The 14,973-nt window shown below is 41.0% G+C and overlaps 1 protein-coding gene across 3 annotated transcripts in view; it reads left to right on the top strand.

Moving 5' to 3' along the window:
* Positions 1-14,973, top strand: part of LOC119477090 (AP-2 complex subunit alpha-2-like) — a 73,245-nt gene that overhangs the window by 10,167 nt on the left and 48,105 nt on the right. The window contains exons 9-23 of one of the 3 annotated variants that reach the window (XM_037750956.1): positions 127-295; positions 400-537; positions 623-805; positions 1,029-1,126; positions 2,291-2,522; positions 2,819-2,983; positions 3,247-3,336; positions 4,452-4,585; positions 5,911-5,993; positions 6,914-7,003; positions 7,567-7,690; positions 7,781-7,897; positions 8,567-8,636; positions 9,507-9,641; positions 9,761-10,423. In XM_037750956.1, the coding sequence (XP_037606884.1) occupies positions 127-295; positions 400-537; positions 623-805; positions 1,029-1,126; positions 2,291-2,522; positions 2,819-2,983; positions 3,247-3,336; positions 4,452-4,585; positions 5,911-5,993; positions 6,914-7,003; positions 7,567-7,690; positions 7,781-7,897; positions 8,567-8,636; positions 9,507-9,641; positions 9,761-9,838 (1,906 nt within the window). In that variant the 3' untranslated portion in view covers positions 9,839-10,423. Of the gene's footprint in view, positions 1-126; positions 296-399; positions 538-622; positions 806-1,028; positions 1,127-2,290; positions 2,523-2,818; positions 2,984-3,246; positions 3,337-4,451; positions 4,586-5,910; positions 5,994-6,913; positions 7,004-7,566; positions 7,691-7,780; positions 7,898-8,566; positions 8,637-9,506; positions 9,642-9,760; positions 10,424-14,973 lie in introns of those variants that run through there. The other 2 variants (XM_037750964.1, XM_037750972.1) reach the window with 2 other exon arrangements.

Raw genomic sequence — 14,973 nt, forward strand, 5'->3', positions numbered from 1 at the left:
TTCACATCGAGGTCACGAGGTAAACCCAGCTGTCATTAGTTCACATTCTTTTGTCGTGTAGCATTTTGTGGGTTTTTGGATGTTGAAATGTGTGTCTGCAGCTAGTTGTTGTGTCTTGCCTCTCAGTGAGCCCACCCTGTTGGTACGAGCCTGCAACCAGCTGGGCCAGTTTCTGCAGCACCGGGAAACCAATCTCCGTTATTTGGCTTTGGAGAGCATGTGCACACTGGCCAGCTCCGAGTTTTCTCACGAGGCAGTAAAGACACATATAGATACTGTGATCAACGCTCTGAAGGTGAGTCCTTCATCAGTAGTGTGACTTTTGATGACCTTTTACGAGGTTAATGTGAACGTGAGACATTTGTCATATATTCTGTTCATGTTTGTTTTTCTGTACAGACAGAGCGAGATGTGAGTGTTCGCCAGCGGGCTGTGGATCTGCTCTATGCCATGTGTGACCGCAGCAACGCCAAGCAGATTGTGGCAGAGATGCTAAGCTACCTGGAGAACGCCGACTACTCGATCAGAGAGGAGATAGTGGGTCATCAGTACAGGCCTATTCACCATTTAGTCCTTCTGTGTGTGCGGCTCCCCCCCTTAGCCGGTTACTTCTCTTCCGCAGGTGCTCAAGGTGGCCATCCTGGCAGAGAAATACGCCGTGGACTACACCTGGTACGTGGATACCATTCTCAACCTCATCCGCATGGCCGGTGACTATGTCAGCGAGGAGGTGTGGTATCGTGTCATCCAGATCGTCATCAACAGAGATGAAGTCCAAGGCTATGCAGCCAAGACCGTCTTTGAGGTGGGCATGAGGATTTATTTAATGCCATCACAGATCAGCGTGACTGCCTCCCATTAATTGTGGGAAGCCAAAATCGTTATTTCGATTAATATTAGATTAATTGTGCAGCCATAGAAACCAATGAGGGATTGAATCCTTGTTGCTGCACTATGTTGAGGTATACATAGAAAATGTTGGCTGGCTGTGAATTCCTAATGTAGTTATGCCTTGTGATCACTTGTAGGCCCTGCAGGCTCCCGCCTGCCATGAGAACCTGGTTAAGGTGGGAGGTTACATCCTGGGAGAGTTTGGCAACCTCATTGCTGGTGACTCACGCTCCAGGTAAACAACATCCACTGTTTTTTTGAATATCATATATATTTTTTGCTTGAGTTCAGTTGGTGTTTCAGCTCAGGGTTGGTTTAAAAAAAAAAAAATGTTCTCACTAGCTCCAAGCGGTATTCAGCCATGCAGATGGTTGGGGTTTTATTTTTCCAAGTTTTGGGATATCTGAGTAGAATTTAGTTTTTGGTGCTAACAGCATTGAAGATGACATTTTGAAAATTCAACAGCAACGTCTCTTCCAGAAAAGTATCCCAGTTACTCTCAGACCTCACTTTTCTGAGCTAAACGGGGACACTTTTCTGAGCTAAACAGGGACACTTTTCTGAGCTAAACGGGGACACTTTTCTGAGCTAAACGGGGACACTTTTCTGAGCGTAACGGGGACACTTTTCTGAGTGTAACGGAGACACTTTTCTGAGCGTAACGGGGACACTTTTCTGAGCTAAACGGGGACACTTTTCTGAGCTAAACAGGGACACTTTTCTGAGCGTAACGGGGACGGTAACGGGGACACTTTTCTGAGCGTAACAGGGACACTTTTCTCAGCGTAACGGGGACACTTTTCTGAGTGTAACGGGGACGGTAACGGGGAGACTTTTCTGAGCGTAACGGGGACGGTAACGGGGACACTTTTCTGAGAGTAACGGGGACACTTTTCTGAGCGTAATGGGGACGGTAACAGGGACACTTTTCTGAGCTAAATGGGGACACTTTTCTGAGCTAAACGGGACACTTTTCTGAGCGTAACGGGGACACTTTTCTGAGCTAAACGGGGACACTTTTCTGAGCGTAACGTGGACACTTTTCTGAGCGTAACGGGGACGGTAACGGGGACACTTTTCTGAGAGTAACGGGGACGGTAACGGGGACACTTTTCTGAGCTAAACGGTGACACTTTTCTGAGCGTAACGTGGACACTTTTCTGAGCGTAACGGGGACGGTAACGGGGACACTTTTCTGAGAGTAACGGGGACGGTAACAGGGACACTTTTCTGAGGGTAACGGGGACACTTCTGAGAGTAACAGGGACGGTAACAGGGACACTTTTCTGGGAGTAACGGGGACAGAGGAAAAAGACGCATTTTTGATTTTGGGGTGAGCTGTCCGTTAAGTAGAAGAATGTTTGGAGGTTTTACAGTGTCGTGTTGTCTTCTCCTACAGCCCTCTGGTCCAGTTCAACCTCCTCCACTCCAAGTTCCACCTGTGCTCCGTGCCGACCCGGGCGCTGTTGCTGTCGGCCTACATCAAGTTCATTAACTTGTTTCCAGAAGTGAAGGGCACGATCCAAGACGTGCTGCGTTCAGACAGCCAGCTCCGCAACGCTGACGTGGAGCTTCAGCAGAGAGCTATCGAGTACCTGAGGCTCAGCTGCATCGCCAGCACTGACATACTGGTTAGTGAGTTTTACTGTAATTAAAATACTGATTACACCGAACTCTTATCAGTCTCACACACACTCAAACTTTCACAGACACAGATCACAATGTCATATGCTGCAAACACCGCCCCTTTCGTGTGAACGCGCTCATAGCCAGATTGAGACGCTGTTACGGCAGACATGAAACACTTTCTAACAACTAGATTTGTGAAATCTATCCATTGCTAATTGGACAGTGGTGCAGTAGCTGTCTGTGTTGCCCAGGCCTCAAGCTTTACTGTGTCGTCTCCCTCTCCGTGTCCCCCCCACAGGCCACAGTCTTAGAAGAGATGCCTCCTTTCCCAGAGAGAGAGTCGTCAATCCTGGCCAAGCTGAAGAAGAAGAAGGGCCCAGGAAACCTGCCAGACATCGACGATCCCCGGTGGAACGTCAACGGCAGCACCGAGCACAGCGACAACACCGAAGACACAAACAAGGTAACCCCGCAGTGGTGCACTGAAATCTAGCCTGTACAGCCTGAGATTTATTTTATTCAAACCCCACCCAGGAAAAACATTCATTCTTAACAAGTAAAGAAAACATATTCTACATATTATTATATATTGTTCATTACTGCTTTATCTTTCTTCTATTTTTACCATTTCCTTGATCTTCACCTTTGCTTGTCTTCTCTCCTTCCTTCTTTACCCCTCTATCCTTCTCCTCTTTCTCTTTCTTTTCTTTTCTTTCTCTCCATCAGTCTTCTCCTTCACTGGTGGCAGACCTTCTTCCTACCAACAGACCTCGCCCTGTCTCCTCTAGTCCCACCATGCTCTCTGCTGGGACCATGGTATACTGATAGCTAGAGACAACACATAGTATGATAAATTACATAATCATTCATTACCACTGGAGTGGCAGCTACTTTTGTCTCTTATATATCCTAAATTATATTAGAGGCTCCACTGCTCGTCATTGTTCTTTCCACTTGCTCTCTGCTTTCTGATATAAACCAGCTCCGAAGAGGTTTGTTTTAGGATTCTGTGGTCAAGACATTCGAGAGCAGATATTGACCACTGTGATTATTGTTATTAAATACAGCCGATGTAATACTGGTGATTTGCTTTTCCAGAATATAAATAAAAGACAAAAATTAGGGCTGTCAATATATAAATATTAAAAATATTTAATCGCACATTTTTTATCTGTTCAAAATGTACCGTAAAGGGAGATTTGTCAAGTATTTAATACTCTTATCATCATGGGAGTGGGCAAATATGCTCACTTTATGCAAATGTATGTATATATTTATTATTAGAAATCAATTAACAACACAAAACAATGACAGATATTGTCCAGAAACCCTCACAGGTACTGCATTTAGCATAAAACAATATGCTCAAATCATAACATGGCAAACTGCAGCCCAACAGGCAACAACAGCTGTCAGTGTGTCAGTGTGCTGACTTGACTAAGACTTGCCCCAAACTGCATGTGATTATCATAAAGTGGGCATGTCTGTAAAGGGGAGACTCGTGGGTACCCATAGAACCCATTTACATTCACATATCTTGAGGTCAGAGGTCAAGGGACCCCTTTGTAAATGGCCATGACAGTTTTTCCTCGCCAAAATTTTGTTTAAGTTTAGAGCGTTATTTAACCTCCTTCGCGAAACCTGAGCCCGCTACAACCTTCAAAAGGTCGATTGCGTTAAAGAAATTAGTGACATTAAAACAAATTTTGGCGTTAACTTTGACAGCCCTAATTTCATTACTCAAAGTGAATTCAAGCTTCAGTTCAACTTCAATGTTCAAGCTTTAGAAAGCAGAGAATTAAATAGATTCTGTTGGGATTGTATATAGCCTGGCACTGTGGCCTCATATTTATTTAGTAATTGTATGTTAGTGTGCTTTGTTTGTGGATACCGTGTGTTAAAGTGGATGTTTGCTGATGTTTCTCTCCCAGGGTGCCGCCCACCCCTTCACAGACCTGCTGAATCTGAACTCCCCCCCTCCATCAGGAGCCAGTCTGCTAGTTGATGTCTTGTCCGACATCTCCAGCCCTGCATCCGCAGATGTGTCCGAGGAAAACTTTTCCAGGTGGGACTTTACTGAGAGCTTGGTTCATGAAATTAGTGTGGTTACACATCCTGTAGGGTACTCCACCTTACATTAAATATTAAAAGGAAAGTTGGATGACACACAGGAGTCAATATCCAGACTGCAGAGCATAGTTTGTGTGTTTTGAAGTGAGGTACTTATCCATAGTCAGTGTATTACCTACAGTGACTGCCTGTAGAGATCAGGGCTGCAAACTCTGTCGCCTCTGATTTTATTTATGTTTTATGACATTTCAGTGGTTTTACTCTCTCGGTTTTTATGTGTTTAGTTTTTGGCTTTTAGTACATTTCATTACCGTTGTGTTTTAAATGTGTTCTGTTTTTATTGTAAAGCGCGTTGTAACTGCGTTTTGAAAGGTTCTATATAAATAAAGATTATTATTATTATTACAGTAGATGACGGTCGGCATGCCTCTAGTTTGGAGAAACAGACAGGAGTACCAGTACGTGAGTAAAGCAATGTACTGCTGTGGACGGGGGCAGCAGCAAAACGTATTTTAGACACCTGAAGGAATCAATATCAGTGCAAGTGTACGCTATATTTAGAGTATTTTCACCGCTTTATCTTGCTGTCGGACAGCCCTTTCCAATGGGGAACTGAAGCAGTTATCTTTGTGTGACTTTGGTGAATCCAAACTAACCTTTTAAAACACCAAATTCACACAATAACACAGACAAACTAACCGATCGAGGCAGCGGAAGACCAGCAACTCTCTTGTTCTACGAGATAAAATGACTGTTTTTGTCGATGGAGTCTGGTGGCTTTGAAGAGAGCATGATGATGGATATAACTGCTTCAGTTCCCCGTTGCAAAGGGCTGTCTGACAGCAAGGTAAAGCGGTGAAAATATTCTAAATATAGCGTACACTAAAACTGATATTGTTTTGTTTTCGGTGTCTAACGTCTGTTCTGCTGCTGCCCCCATCCACAGCAGTACATTGTTTTGCTCCCGTCCTGTAACTCTTGCTTGTTTCTCCAAACTGGGGGCGTGCCGACCGTCATCTACTGTAGGTAATACACTTACTATGGAGAAGTACCTCATACAACCCCACTTCAAAAGAATCCGAACTATCTCTTTAAGATATATTCTATATGTACATATCTGAACAGCCTGGCTGCAACTCATGAGTGTGAAATCCACTTTTTGCCCTTTTCCACATCTGAGAAAATCTTCTGCTAGCGTTACAGTTTGCCGTTAACCAAGCATGTGGGTTGATGAAGTGCAAACTTTTAAGATATTTTATATTAAACAAAAATGGAAGTTCTCAAAGGTCTTCATTGTAAATGTGTGCTTATGAATTCCAGGTTTATTTGTAAGAACAACGGTGTTATCTTTGAGAACCAGCTGATGCAGATTGGACTGAAGGCTGAGTACAGGCAGAACCTGGGTGAGCAGCTTTATAACACTATTTGTCTCCAATGTGCTTGAGTTCTGCATCAGTTACTTTTGAGGAAATGTCGTCAGATATTTTTAAAGGATACTTCTGAAAGGCTAGACTTAGAAATGAAAAGATGCAGACTGCGTTTAGTAATTATTAGAGCTGTCAAAGTTAACGCGATGAAGCGTTAACTCAAATTCATTTTAACGCCACTAATTTCTTTAACGCAACTTGTGATTTTTAGACTGTAGCAGGCTCAGTTTTAAAGCTAGAGTGAAGATACTGGCATCATGTATTGGAATCCATTGGTACCAACCATGTCATACTAGCTTGTCGCGAAGGAGGTTAAATAACGCTCCAAACTTGTGCCACATTTTGGCGAGGAAAAACTGTCATGACCATTTTCAAAGGGGTCCCTTGACCTCTGACCTCAAGATATGTGAATGTAAATGGGTTCTATGGGTACCCACGAGTCTCCCCTTTACAGAAATGCCCACTTTATGATAATCACATGCAGTTTGGGGCAAGTCATAGTCAAGTCAGCACACTGATGCACTGACAGCTGTCGTTGCCTGTTGGGCTGCAGTTTGCCATGTTATGATTTGAGCATATTGTTTTATGCTAAATGCAGTACCTGTGAGGGTTTCTGGATAGTATATGTCATTGTTTTGTGTTGTTGATTGATTTCCAATAATAAATATATACAAACATTTGTATAAAGCAGCATATTTGTCCACTCCCATGTTGATAAGAGTATTAAATACTTGACAAATCTCCCTTTAAGATACATTTTGAACAGATAAAAAAATTGTGATTATCTATTTGAATCGTTTGACAGCCCTAGTAATTATATGTTGTGGGTGCTGGTCACATGTGATTACTTCAAAAAGAATGAACTCAAACATAGTTTACCTGCTGTCGTCCCACAGGTCGCATTTATGTGTTCTGCGGCAACAAGACATCTACCCAGTTCCTCAGCTACACTTCATCGGTGACCACTAGCGACACACTCAAGACTCATATCCTTTTTCCACTGCTTGGTAACTACTTGTTACAGACTAGTTTGTGCCATTCCAGCCCACAGGAAGCACTGATTGGGGTCATATTTCTTGAGAAGCACATGCACATCATTTCCAGTTCTTGTGCCAAGTTTCATGTTTCTAGCTCATTCCAGCTCACGGCAAATTGAGCCGCTGTGGCAGACAACGAATAATAATAACACCTCTCAGAAACTGATTGCAGCTCCTACCTTGAGACTGGAAGTTTTTTTCTGTCTCAGAATGGTTTGATTTCATTCATGAGGATTATATCTGACAGATTATGGCACACTCAGTCCGTTTTACCTGCTGAAATTCCTCTAAAGGACCATTACAACAAGTTTCATGTTTCTAGCTCATTCCAGCTCACGGGAAATTGAGCCGCTGCGGCAGACAACGAATAATAACAAATCGGCTTGAACCCTAATTAGACAAAACTGACCATGTGAATGGGTGTGAATACTTTCCAAAGCTGCTATAGATATGTTGGGATGTATGCTAGTGTAACTGAGGTGTCTGTAGAATCCTTGACCTATCGTCTCCACAGATTAATGTCCACGCTAAGCCGGTAGACCCCACAGTAGAAGGTGGAGCTCAGCTCCAGCAGATCATCAACATCGAGTGTGTTACAGATTTCACAGAAGCGCCGGTACTCAACATCCAGTTCAGGTTGGTGTCTGAATGCACACTTCATTTCTTTCCTGTGTTTTAGTCAGTTCTATGTGTGCTAATGTCAGACTGTATGTGTGTGTGGACAAGATACGGTGGAACTCTTCAGAACATTGGAGTGAAGCTCCCTGTGATGCTCAACAAGTTTTTTCAGCCGACAGAGATGACATCCCAAGACTTCTTCCAACGCTGGAAACAGCTCGGAGTGTAAGTTCTCACCACCGTCTCATGGCTCCTGTCAGCATTTGTCTCTTTCTTTAACTGTTTGAAATGTCGTTCAATTTCATCGGATCAACAATGATCTGAAAGTCAACTATATATTTAGTCTGTTTTATGGCTGAAAGGTCTTTAGTTGTTAGTTAGTATTGTCATACAGTAGGTCAACAGTGGCTGTTCTTATCAGAAGGTGTTAACCATGTTTTAACCATTCCACCCTCTTTTTTAAGAGGGGTGGGAGACAGGGGATGTTCAGTGGTAGATAAATAGTCAACAGTAGATGTCACATAGAAGTGGTGGGCATCATCTGAAAGCTGGAAGATTAATTTGAGATGCAGCTCTAGTCATTATTAAGAAATACAAATGAATTAATAAACTAATTAAATTGTGAAAGTGTATAAGAGCGTAGAACTAGCTTTACAAATTCAGCCCACAACGACCTCTGAAAGACAGAATAGAGGTCGGGCCATTAGAGTTTTAAGGGGTTAATGTAATGTGCACAAAAACATGACAAATATCTTTGGGTTTCGGACCGTTGGTTGGATGAAACAAGCAGTTAGAATATGTTAACTTTGACTTTGGGAAATGGGAATTTGTGTGGACATTTTATGGAGTCCTGGTGATAAGTGATTACCTTCTCTCTCTTCTCTGTGTCCTCAGTCCTCAGCAGGAGGTTCAGACAATCTTCAAAGCCAAACACCCGATGGACAGAGATGTTACCAATGCCAAGGTAAAGAATCACTTATTTAAGCTGTACAGTACATTAACTCATTTTGACATGCTCCAGTGTGAGCTGTTTAACCACTCTACATTCACATCATAGAGACAGATCTGTATGAATGATTTGATGGGTTGTAGTGCTGAATTTATAGCAGCTTTTCTGAAAAATGCTGATGCCGTTTTTTTAAAAACCCTTTTTGGTGATATTTTGCACAAACCTACAGTCGTTTTTAATTAACCTCATTAGCATGTCATTTTTCGGACCTGTAAAATGAAGTGTTACCTTAAACAACACGCCCCCCACCAATGCAGCCCCCCTGTGCTAATTGAACAAAGGGCTTTTTTCAGTTTGATTTCCCGCTAACTTGCTTGTTTTGGAGCTTTACGCAGATACACTTTGCTCAGTTGACATTTAACTTTTCACTATTTTTAGCACTTATAGGATTTCTCATTCATGTCATGGCTTAAAATAAACAGAATGGTAAATGGACTTGCATTTATATAGCGCTTTTCTAGTCTTCCGACCACTCACAGCGCTTTACACTACATGTCAGTATTCACCCATTCACACACACATTCATACACTGATGGCAGGTGCCAACTTTGCCCATAAGGATCTAATCTAAATAGAACAAATGAGTAAGTGCACCTTGAGTGGAGATTGTTTTGTCAACCGCTGTTTCCAAGGTCAAGAATGAACTGTCAAGCAGCAGACAAGGATGAGATGTACAAACACAAGGAAAAATAGTAACCGTATTGTACAGTATACGCATTTCACTGACACTCGACTGGATGGCGGAGGCATACAGCCACGAGGCGGTAGGCCTAATTCTAGTTGTGTACATACTGTATAATGATAATGTTTTCTTTTATTTTGTAGATCCTAGGTTTCGGTGTAGCTCTGCTGGACGGGGTGGATCCTAATCCTACAAACTTTGTTGGAGCTGGAGTCATTCACACTAAGAACACTCAGGTGGGCTGCCTCCTCAGACTGGAGCCCAACCCACAAGCCGAGGTAAAGACACACACACACACACACACACACACACACACACACACACACATCCTTGTATTGAACCATCATATAGCCCGTGTAACTGTGTGTGTGTGTGTGTGTGTGTGTTTTCTATTCAGATGTACCGTCTCACGCTCCGGACCAGCAGGGAGTCTGTGTCTCAGAGACTGTGTGATCTGCTCTCTGACCAGTTTTAGTCTCAGCACAGCACCAGCATTTCAACACCTTCACTCTCCTAGTCTCTCTTTAGATAGGACCTGATGTATTGTACAGTGTAAATTCTTTTTTTTTTATTATTATTTGCCTTACTCCACATGTAAATGAATTGAAATGTATTTTTCACACATAGCTTTACTAATATATCACTGCTTTAAACCTGCCTTGTGTACTCCACGCTGAGCGCCTTAGCCGACATGTTGGCAGAGTTCTGAACAGTTTTGAAATGGTGTGTTTTCGGAGCTTGGGTACTGCCTTTTTTTATCCAAACATTCAGTTTGGAAGCATTATTGAGATTGAGGTGGTTGAAAATGTCATTAAGATCCCAAGTTTACCAATGATTTCTTATAGCCTTTCTATGAGACATGTATTCTTGTAGTGCTCCAAAGAAATATTGCACACAACAGGGAAGCTTTCCTCGACTTCTCACCCCGTTTTGCACTCGTTAGGTAAAAAATTTAGATCACATTAATTAGAGCTACAGAAGCCATGAGAAGCATGTGAGAAAAAACAAATCTGGTGATCTATTTTCTAAGTCTAATCTACATTTTTTTCTCTCCCGTGTTTAAAAAAACAAACTTTTACCAGGATAATCTTTCTAAATATCTTAATTATTTCTTTTCATCTATGAAAGAGGTGGAAAAAAAATGTTTTGCCCGGATCATTTTTTCTGTTTGTCATTGTAATACTCATTTTGGCCACCAGAGGCTGAAGTACCAACACTACTCCATGTTCTAAATAGGACTAAAAGCATTCATGTTTTCTTAAGGGCTGTCAGTTGATTAAAATAGTTGATCGCGATTAATCACAAATTAATCACACATTTTGTATCTGTTCAAAATGTACCTTAAAGGGAGATTCATCAAGAATTTAATACCCTTATCAACATGGGAGTGTTAATAAATATATATATATTTATTATTGGAAATCAATAAATACATGTCTGTAAAGGGGAGACTCGTGGGTACCCATAGAACTCATTTTCATTCACATATCTTGAGGTCAGAGGTCAAGGGACCCCTTTGAAAATGGCCATGACAGTTTTTTCTTTGCCAAAATTTAGCACAATTTTGAAGCGTTATTTAGCCTCCTTCGCAACATGCTGGTATTACCAGGTTGGTACCAATGGATTCCTTAGGTTTTCTAGTTTCTTATGATGCCAGTATCTTAGTACTCCAAGAAATTAGTGGCATTAAAACGAATTTGCGACGACCCCAGTCTTCTTCCAGGTGAATTTTATAACTTAGAAAGATTATCTTGGCAAAGCTGCTTTTTTCACCTGTTCTTAAGTCATAAACACAGGAGAGAAAACAATTTAGATCAGACTTTTTATTTCTCACTTGCCTCTCAAGGCTTCCGTACAGAGAGATTTAGATGAGAGGACATTTACTTCAATGTCAGATTTCTTACTTATTTCACCAATTTTACACGTCTGACATCTCAGGAGGAAAAGCAAAGCTTTACATTGTGGTATTTTTGAGCAGATAATAGACTTTGGATGCTACAATTTTTGTTCCGTGGTGGGAATCTTTGAGCTACATTGTCCGTAACGTTTACACATAGAATTCAGGCGCTCCAATAAAATGGCAAAAAAACATAACACTAGGTAGCAAATTAATATCAATTTCTGATATTTATGAAATCCATCATCTGATCTCTTTATCTCCACACAGTTGTGCCTGTGAACTTTTGTTACTCTTTCAACAGCAGCCTTCAAATAGACTAAAAGTTGTATATGTATAGTCTAAAGCACTGCCACACTGTCACACTACTATCACCTAAATGCATTTATTCACAGAACACTGCCAAACTGGTAATATTTCTATATTTCAATATAATACGATGTATTTTCTGTTTTTATAAAATGTACTTTTACCATAATCCTTGATGGCATATTTGATGCTCGGCATAAAGACTCGCTTTGTCTGAAGAAATCTTCCTACCGCCGCCTCTAAAGCAGCGTACAAACGACAAGCTGTGGTTTTAAAAAGGGGGTTATGTGTGACAGCAAGACTCCAGGAAGTCATTGTGCCAGGCAAATAGAAATAGTCATGACCCCCCATAAAACCGTCTGTTGACTGTAGCTTCATATTTAACAGACAAATTATTCTTTTAAAGAACTTTCATTCAGAAATATTGATGAAAATGAACAAGACTGTAAGAATAAAATGTAAAGAATGTAAGAATAAATCTTTATAGATTGTGTTAAAAGGGTTTTGGCCGATTCATGAATAAGGGTATCTGGACCTGAGAAGCTTTACTGTGATGTTACCATGTTTTAACCCATAACCATTCATCCATTTATGTCTTGTAGGATATAATAATCATATCTGTGCCGTCTGTTGTTCAGCAGCTTATAGAGTGCTACAGGAATGAGTCCTAAAACACGGAAATGAGTTCGCATTTTAGCACTTCTGGTTCCCTCGTCTGGAAGTCAATGGGCTTTTTTAATTGTTTTTTAGTTAGATGCATGAAATAAGGTCTTATTTTCTGCCATAATCCAAAAACCAAATGGAACAATCCCATTGGCTTTCTGCCGAGGGAACCAGGGCGATGCTTATTTCCTGGTTGGCCTACAAAAAGGCGTCATCCCTGGAGCACTCTAATTTCAAGAAAACAAATTAGGGGAGGTGCAACTGTGTTTTTTTTATGAATGTCAAGGGAGGAAATTTCATATATTTTAACAATAAATAGAACAAAGTATAGCTGTGAATGACCACTTGACAACAAGCACTGATGTTCTTTCCATCCTGCTTTGGATACAGTACCATGGAACGATCCAATGAATACATGTTTAATGTCAGAGGTGTTACTCGGACGGACAAACCAAACAAAATATTGGACTTGTATCAGCTAGGTTGCTGGAAACACGACTCCAATGAAATGCTGATGTTGCTCAGAATTAGCCGGATGTGTAATGAAGCTACTGTTAGCTAACAAATTTGCATTTGTTGGGGTCTTTATAAGGTGATTATGTCAATGTTGTGTTTACAGCTAGTTTCCAAAAAAACAAACAGTTAATGCAGATTTTAAAGCAGCTACGGGTCTTGTTTTCATATTTTTGTCCGGTATTGCTCACATTAATGGTTTACCCCAGGGCCCAAATGGGGCCACCAAAATACAAGCCACAGATGGCTTTTCATCTAGTCCAATCTTAACCAGTTACCAGCCTCACGGTCTCTGCCATGAACATAATTCGGGTAATAAGTAAAGGATAATGTACAGCGAGTCGGTCATTGTTGTGAAATAAACCCGCTAGCTGTACATTATCCCGCTTATTACACGGCTACTTACTTAAGAAATCAGTAATTGGACACAAAAACTGTCCGCCAGAGTCCAACATCAGAACTGCTGCCATAGCAACGGTCTGTTATACATAGCAGCGGTCTGTTATAGAGAAATAACAGACTGTAGAACGCCGTGATCGACCAATCAGAATCTAGTATTCAACAAAGCTGTGTAACGTTTTTCTGTTCACCTTCACTTAAATCTAGATGCAATTTAGGCTGCTTTTGTCAACATTTGGTGTTTTGGATACATTTTGAAAACAATATTACCAAACAAGCTGTCATTTTATGGTCAAAAACACAGATACAATATTCAGTAAACTTTGTTGTGTTCACTCATATCTTTGACTCATTTAATTTGAGGTATATTTCATTGACATGAGCTGTAGTCAGTCGTGGTTAGGGATAAGGGAGGTACTTACCTTAACGTCGTCATCGTTGACATTGAAATGAGAATTTGTGTATTTGATTGTCTGACTGCACTCTTTGCAGGTTGCGATAACCTGTTAATCTAACATTTTATCTTTGGTTATTTGATGCAGATATGAAGCTTTGTATGCTCATGATGTGTTTTCTATTGCACATGTAATATGGTTTTGCTGGCATTTATGATTTGGGCTGTTTTTGTATTGAATTGGGTGTTTTTTAAGTTGTGATTGGGCTGGAAACTGTCACTCTGATGTGGCAACACTTCTCACTGGACTGTAACGTAAAGCGGTGTTCAAGTGGAGCACAAGGCAACTATACTGCAGATATTTGGGCCTAAACCATGACATTAATACCTAGTTTGGTTCCTTGGTATAATCCAGCACACACTCAGTGCTTACTGTCAGTTACCGTACCATTATAAACTTTACAAATTGTGACAATGCTGATGTGTTTTTTGTGTGCCTTCTATTCTAACAAGTGTTCGGTCTCTGTGCCAGACGGCTGGATATCTTGTTGCTATTTAAGTGTAATGTCATTTCAACATTCAAAAGTTGTTTTTAGAAATAAAAAAAATCAGCCTTGTAAACAAATTAAAACATATTTTTGCTTTCTTATAAATGGAAAAAGATGAATTTGATTTCTTCTGTGGAACCAGCTCCCAGTTTCAGTCCAGGAGGCAGACACCCTCTCCACATGTAAGAGTAGGCTTAAGACTTTCAGTGTAAGCAGATCTTGTGAGAGAAACAAGCAGCCAGATCTATAGAAACAAGCCCAGAGAAGCAACTTCCCTCCCACCCCCCCCCAAAAAAAGCCCAAAACAAGCGACCTTACCTACCTACAACAACATGAGAAAGAGAGACAGACACTTGATCACTTCATATGCTGTATATGTATGAATTTATTTTGGATTGCATGCATTTCAGTTCATTTTTGTTTTTTTTATGTTGTCCATTGTCTAAATGTCCAGAGTCTCCAGCCCTCGCCACTTTGGTCACCTTTAAATTTTTCTTGTCAATTAAACTTAAAGAAGTTGAACATTTTATTTCATTTTTGTATTAATTTTTTATAAATATTTTTAAGAGACTTTTCAGGAAAACAAGCCCAAAGTTGCTTCTAATAAGCAGACTTGGCAACTCTGAAGATTTTCTTCTTTGATAATGTTTATAGTTAGGGCTGGCTCAGGCTCCCTTGGACCAGCCCCTAGTTATGCTGCTATAGGCCTAAACTGCCGGGGGACGTCCTATGACACACTGAGCTCCTCTCTTCTCCTTTCTATCTCCATTTGTATATATTCATGTCCCATTCATGTATGTTATTAACTTGATTTATTCCCTGGAGTCTTTGTGCTTTCTTGTCTCGCAGGTATCCATGGATCGGGGTTACACCTGGATCGTGGTTGC

Source organism: Sebastes umbrosus, chromosome 2 (assembly GCF_015220745.1).
Source record: "Sebastes umbrosus isolate fSebUmb1 chromosome 2, fSebUmb1.pri, whole genome shotgun sequence".
NCBI lineage: Eukaryota > Metazoa > Chordata > Actinopteri > Perciformes > Sebastidae > Sebastes > Sebastes umbrosus.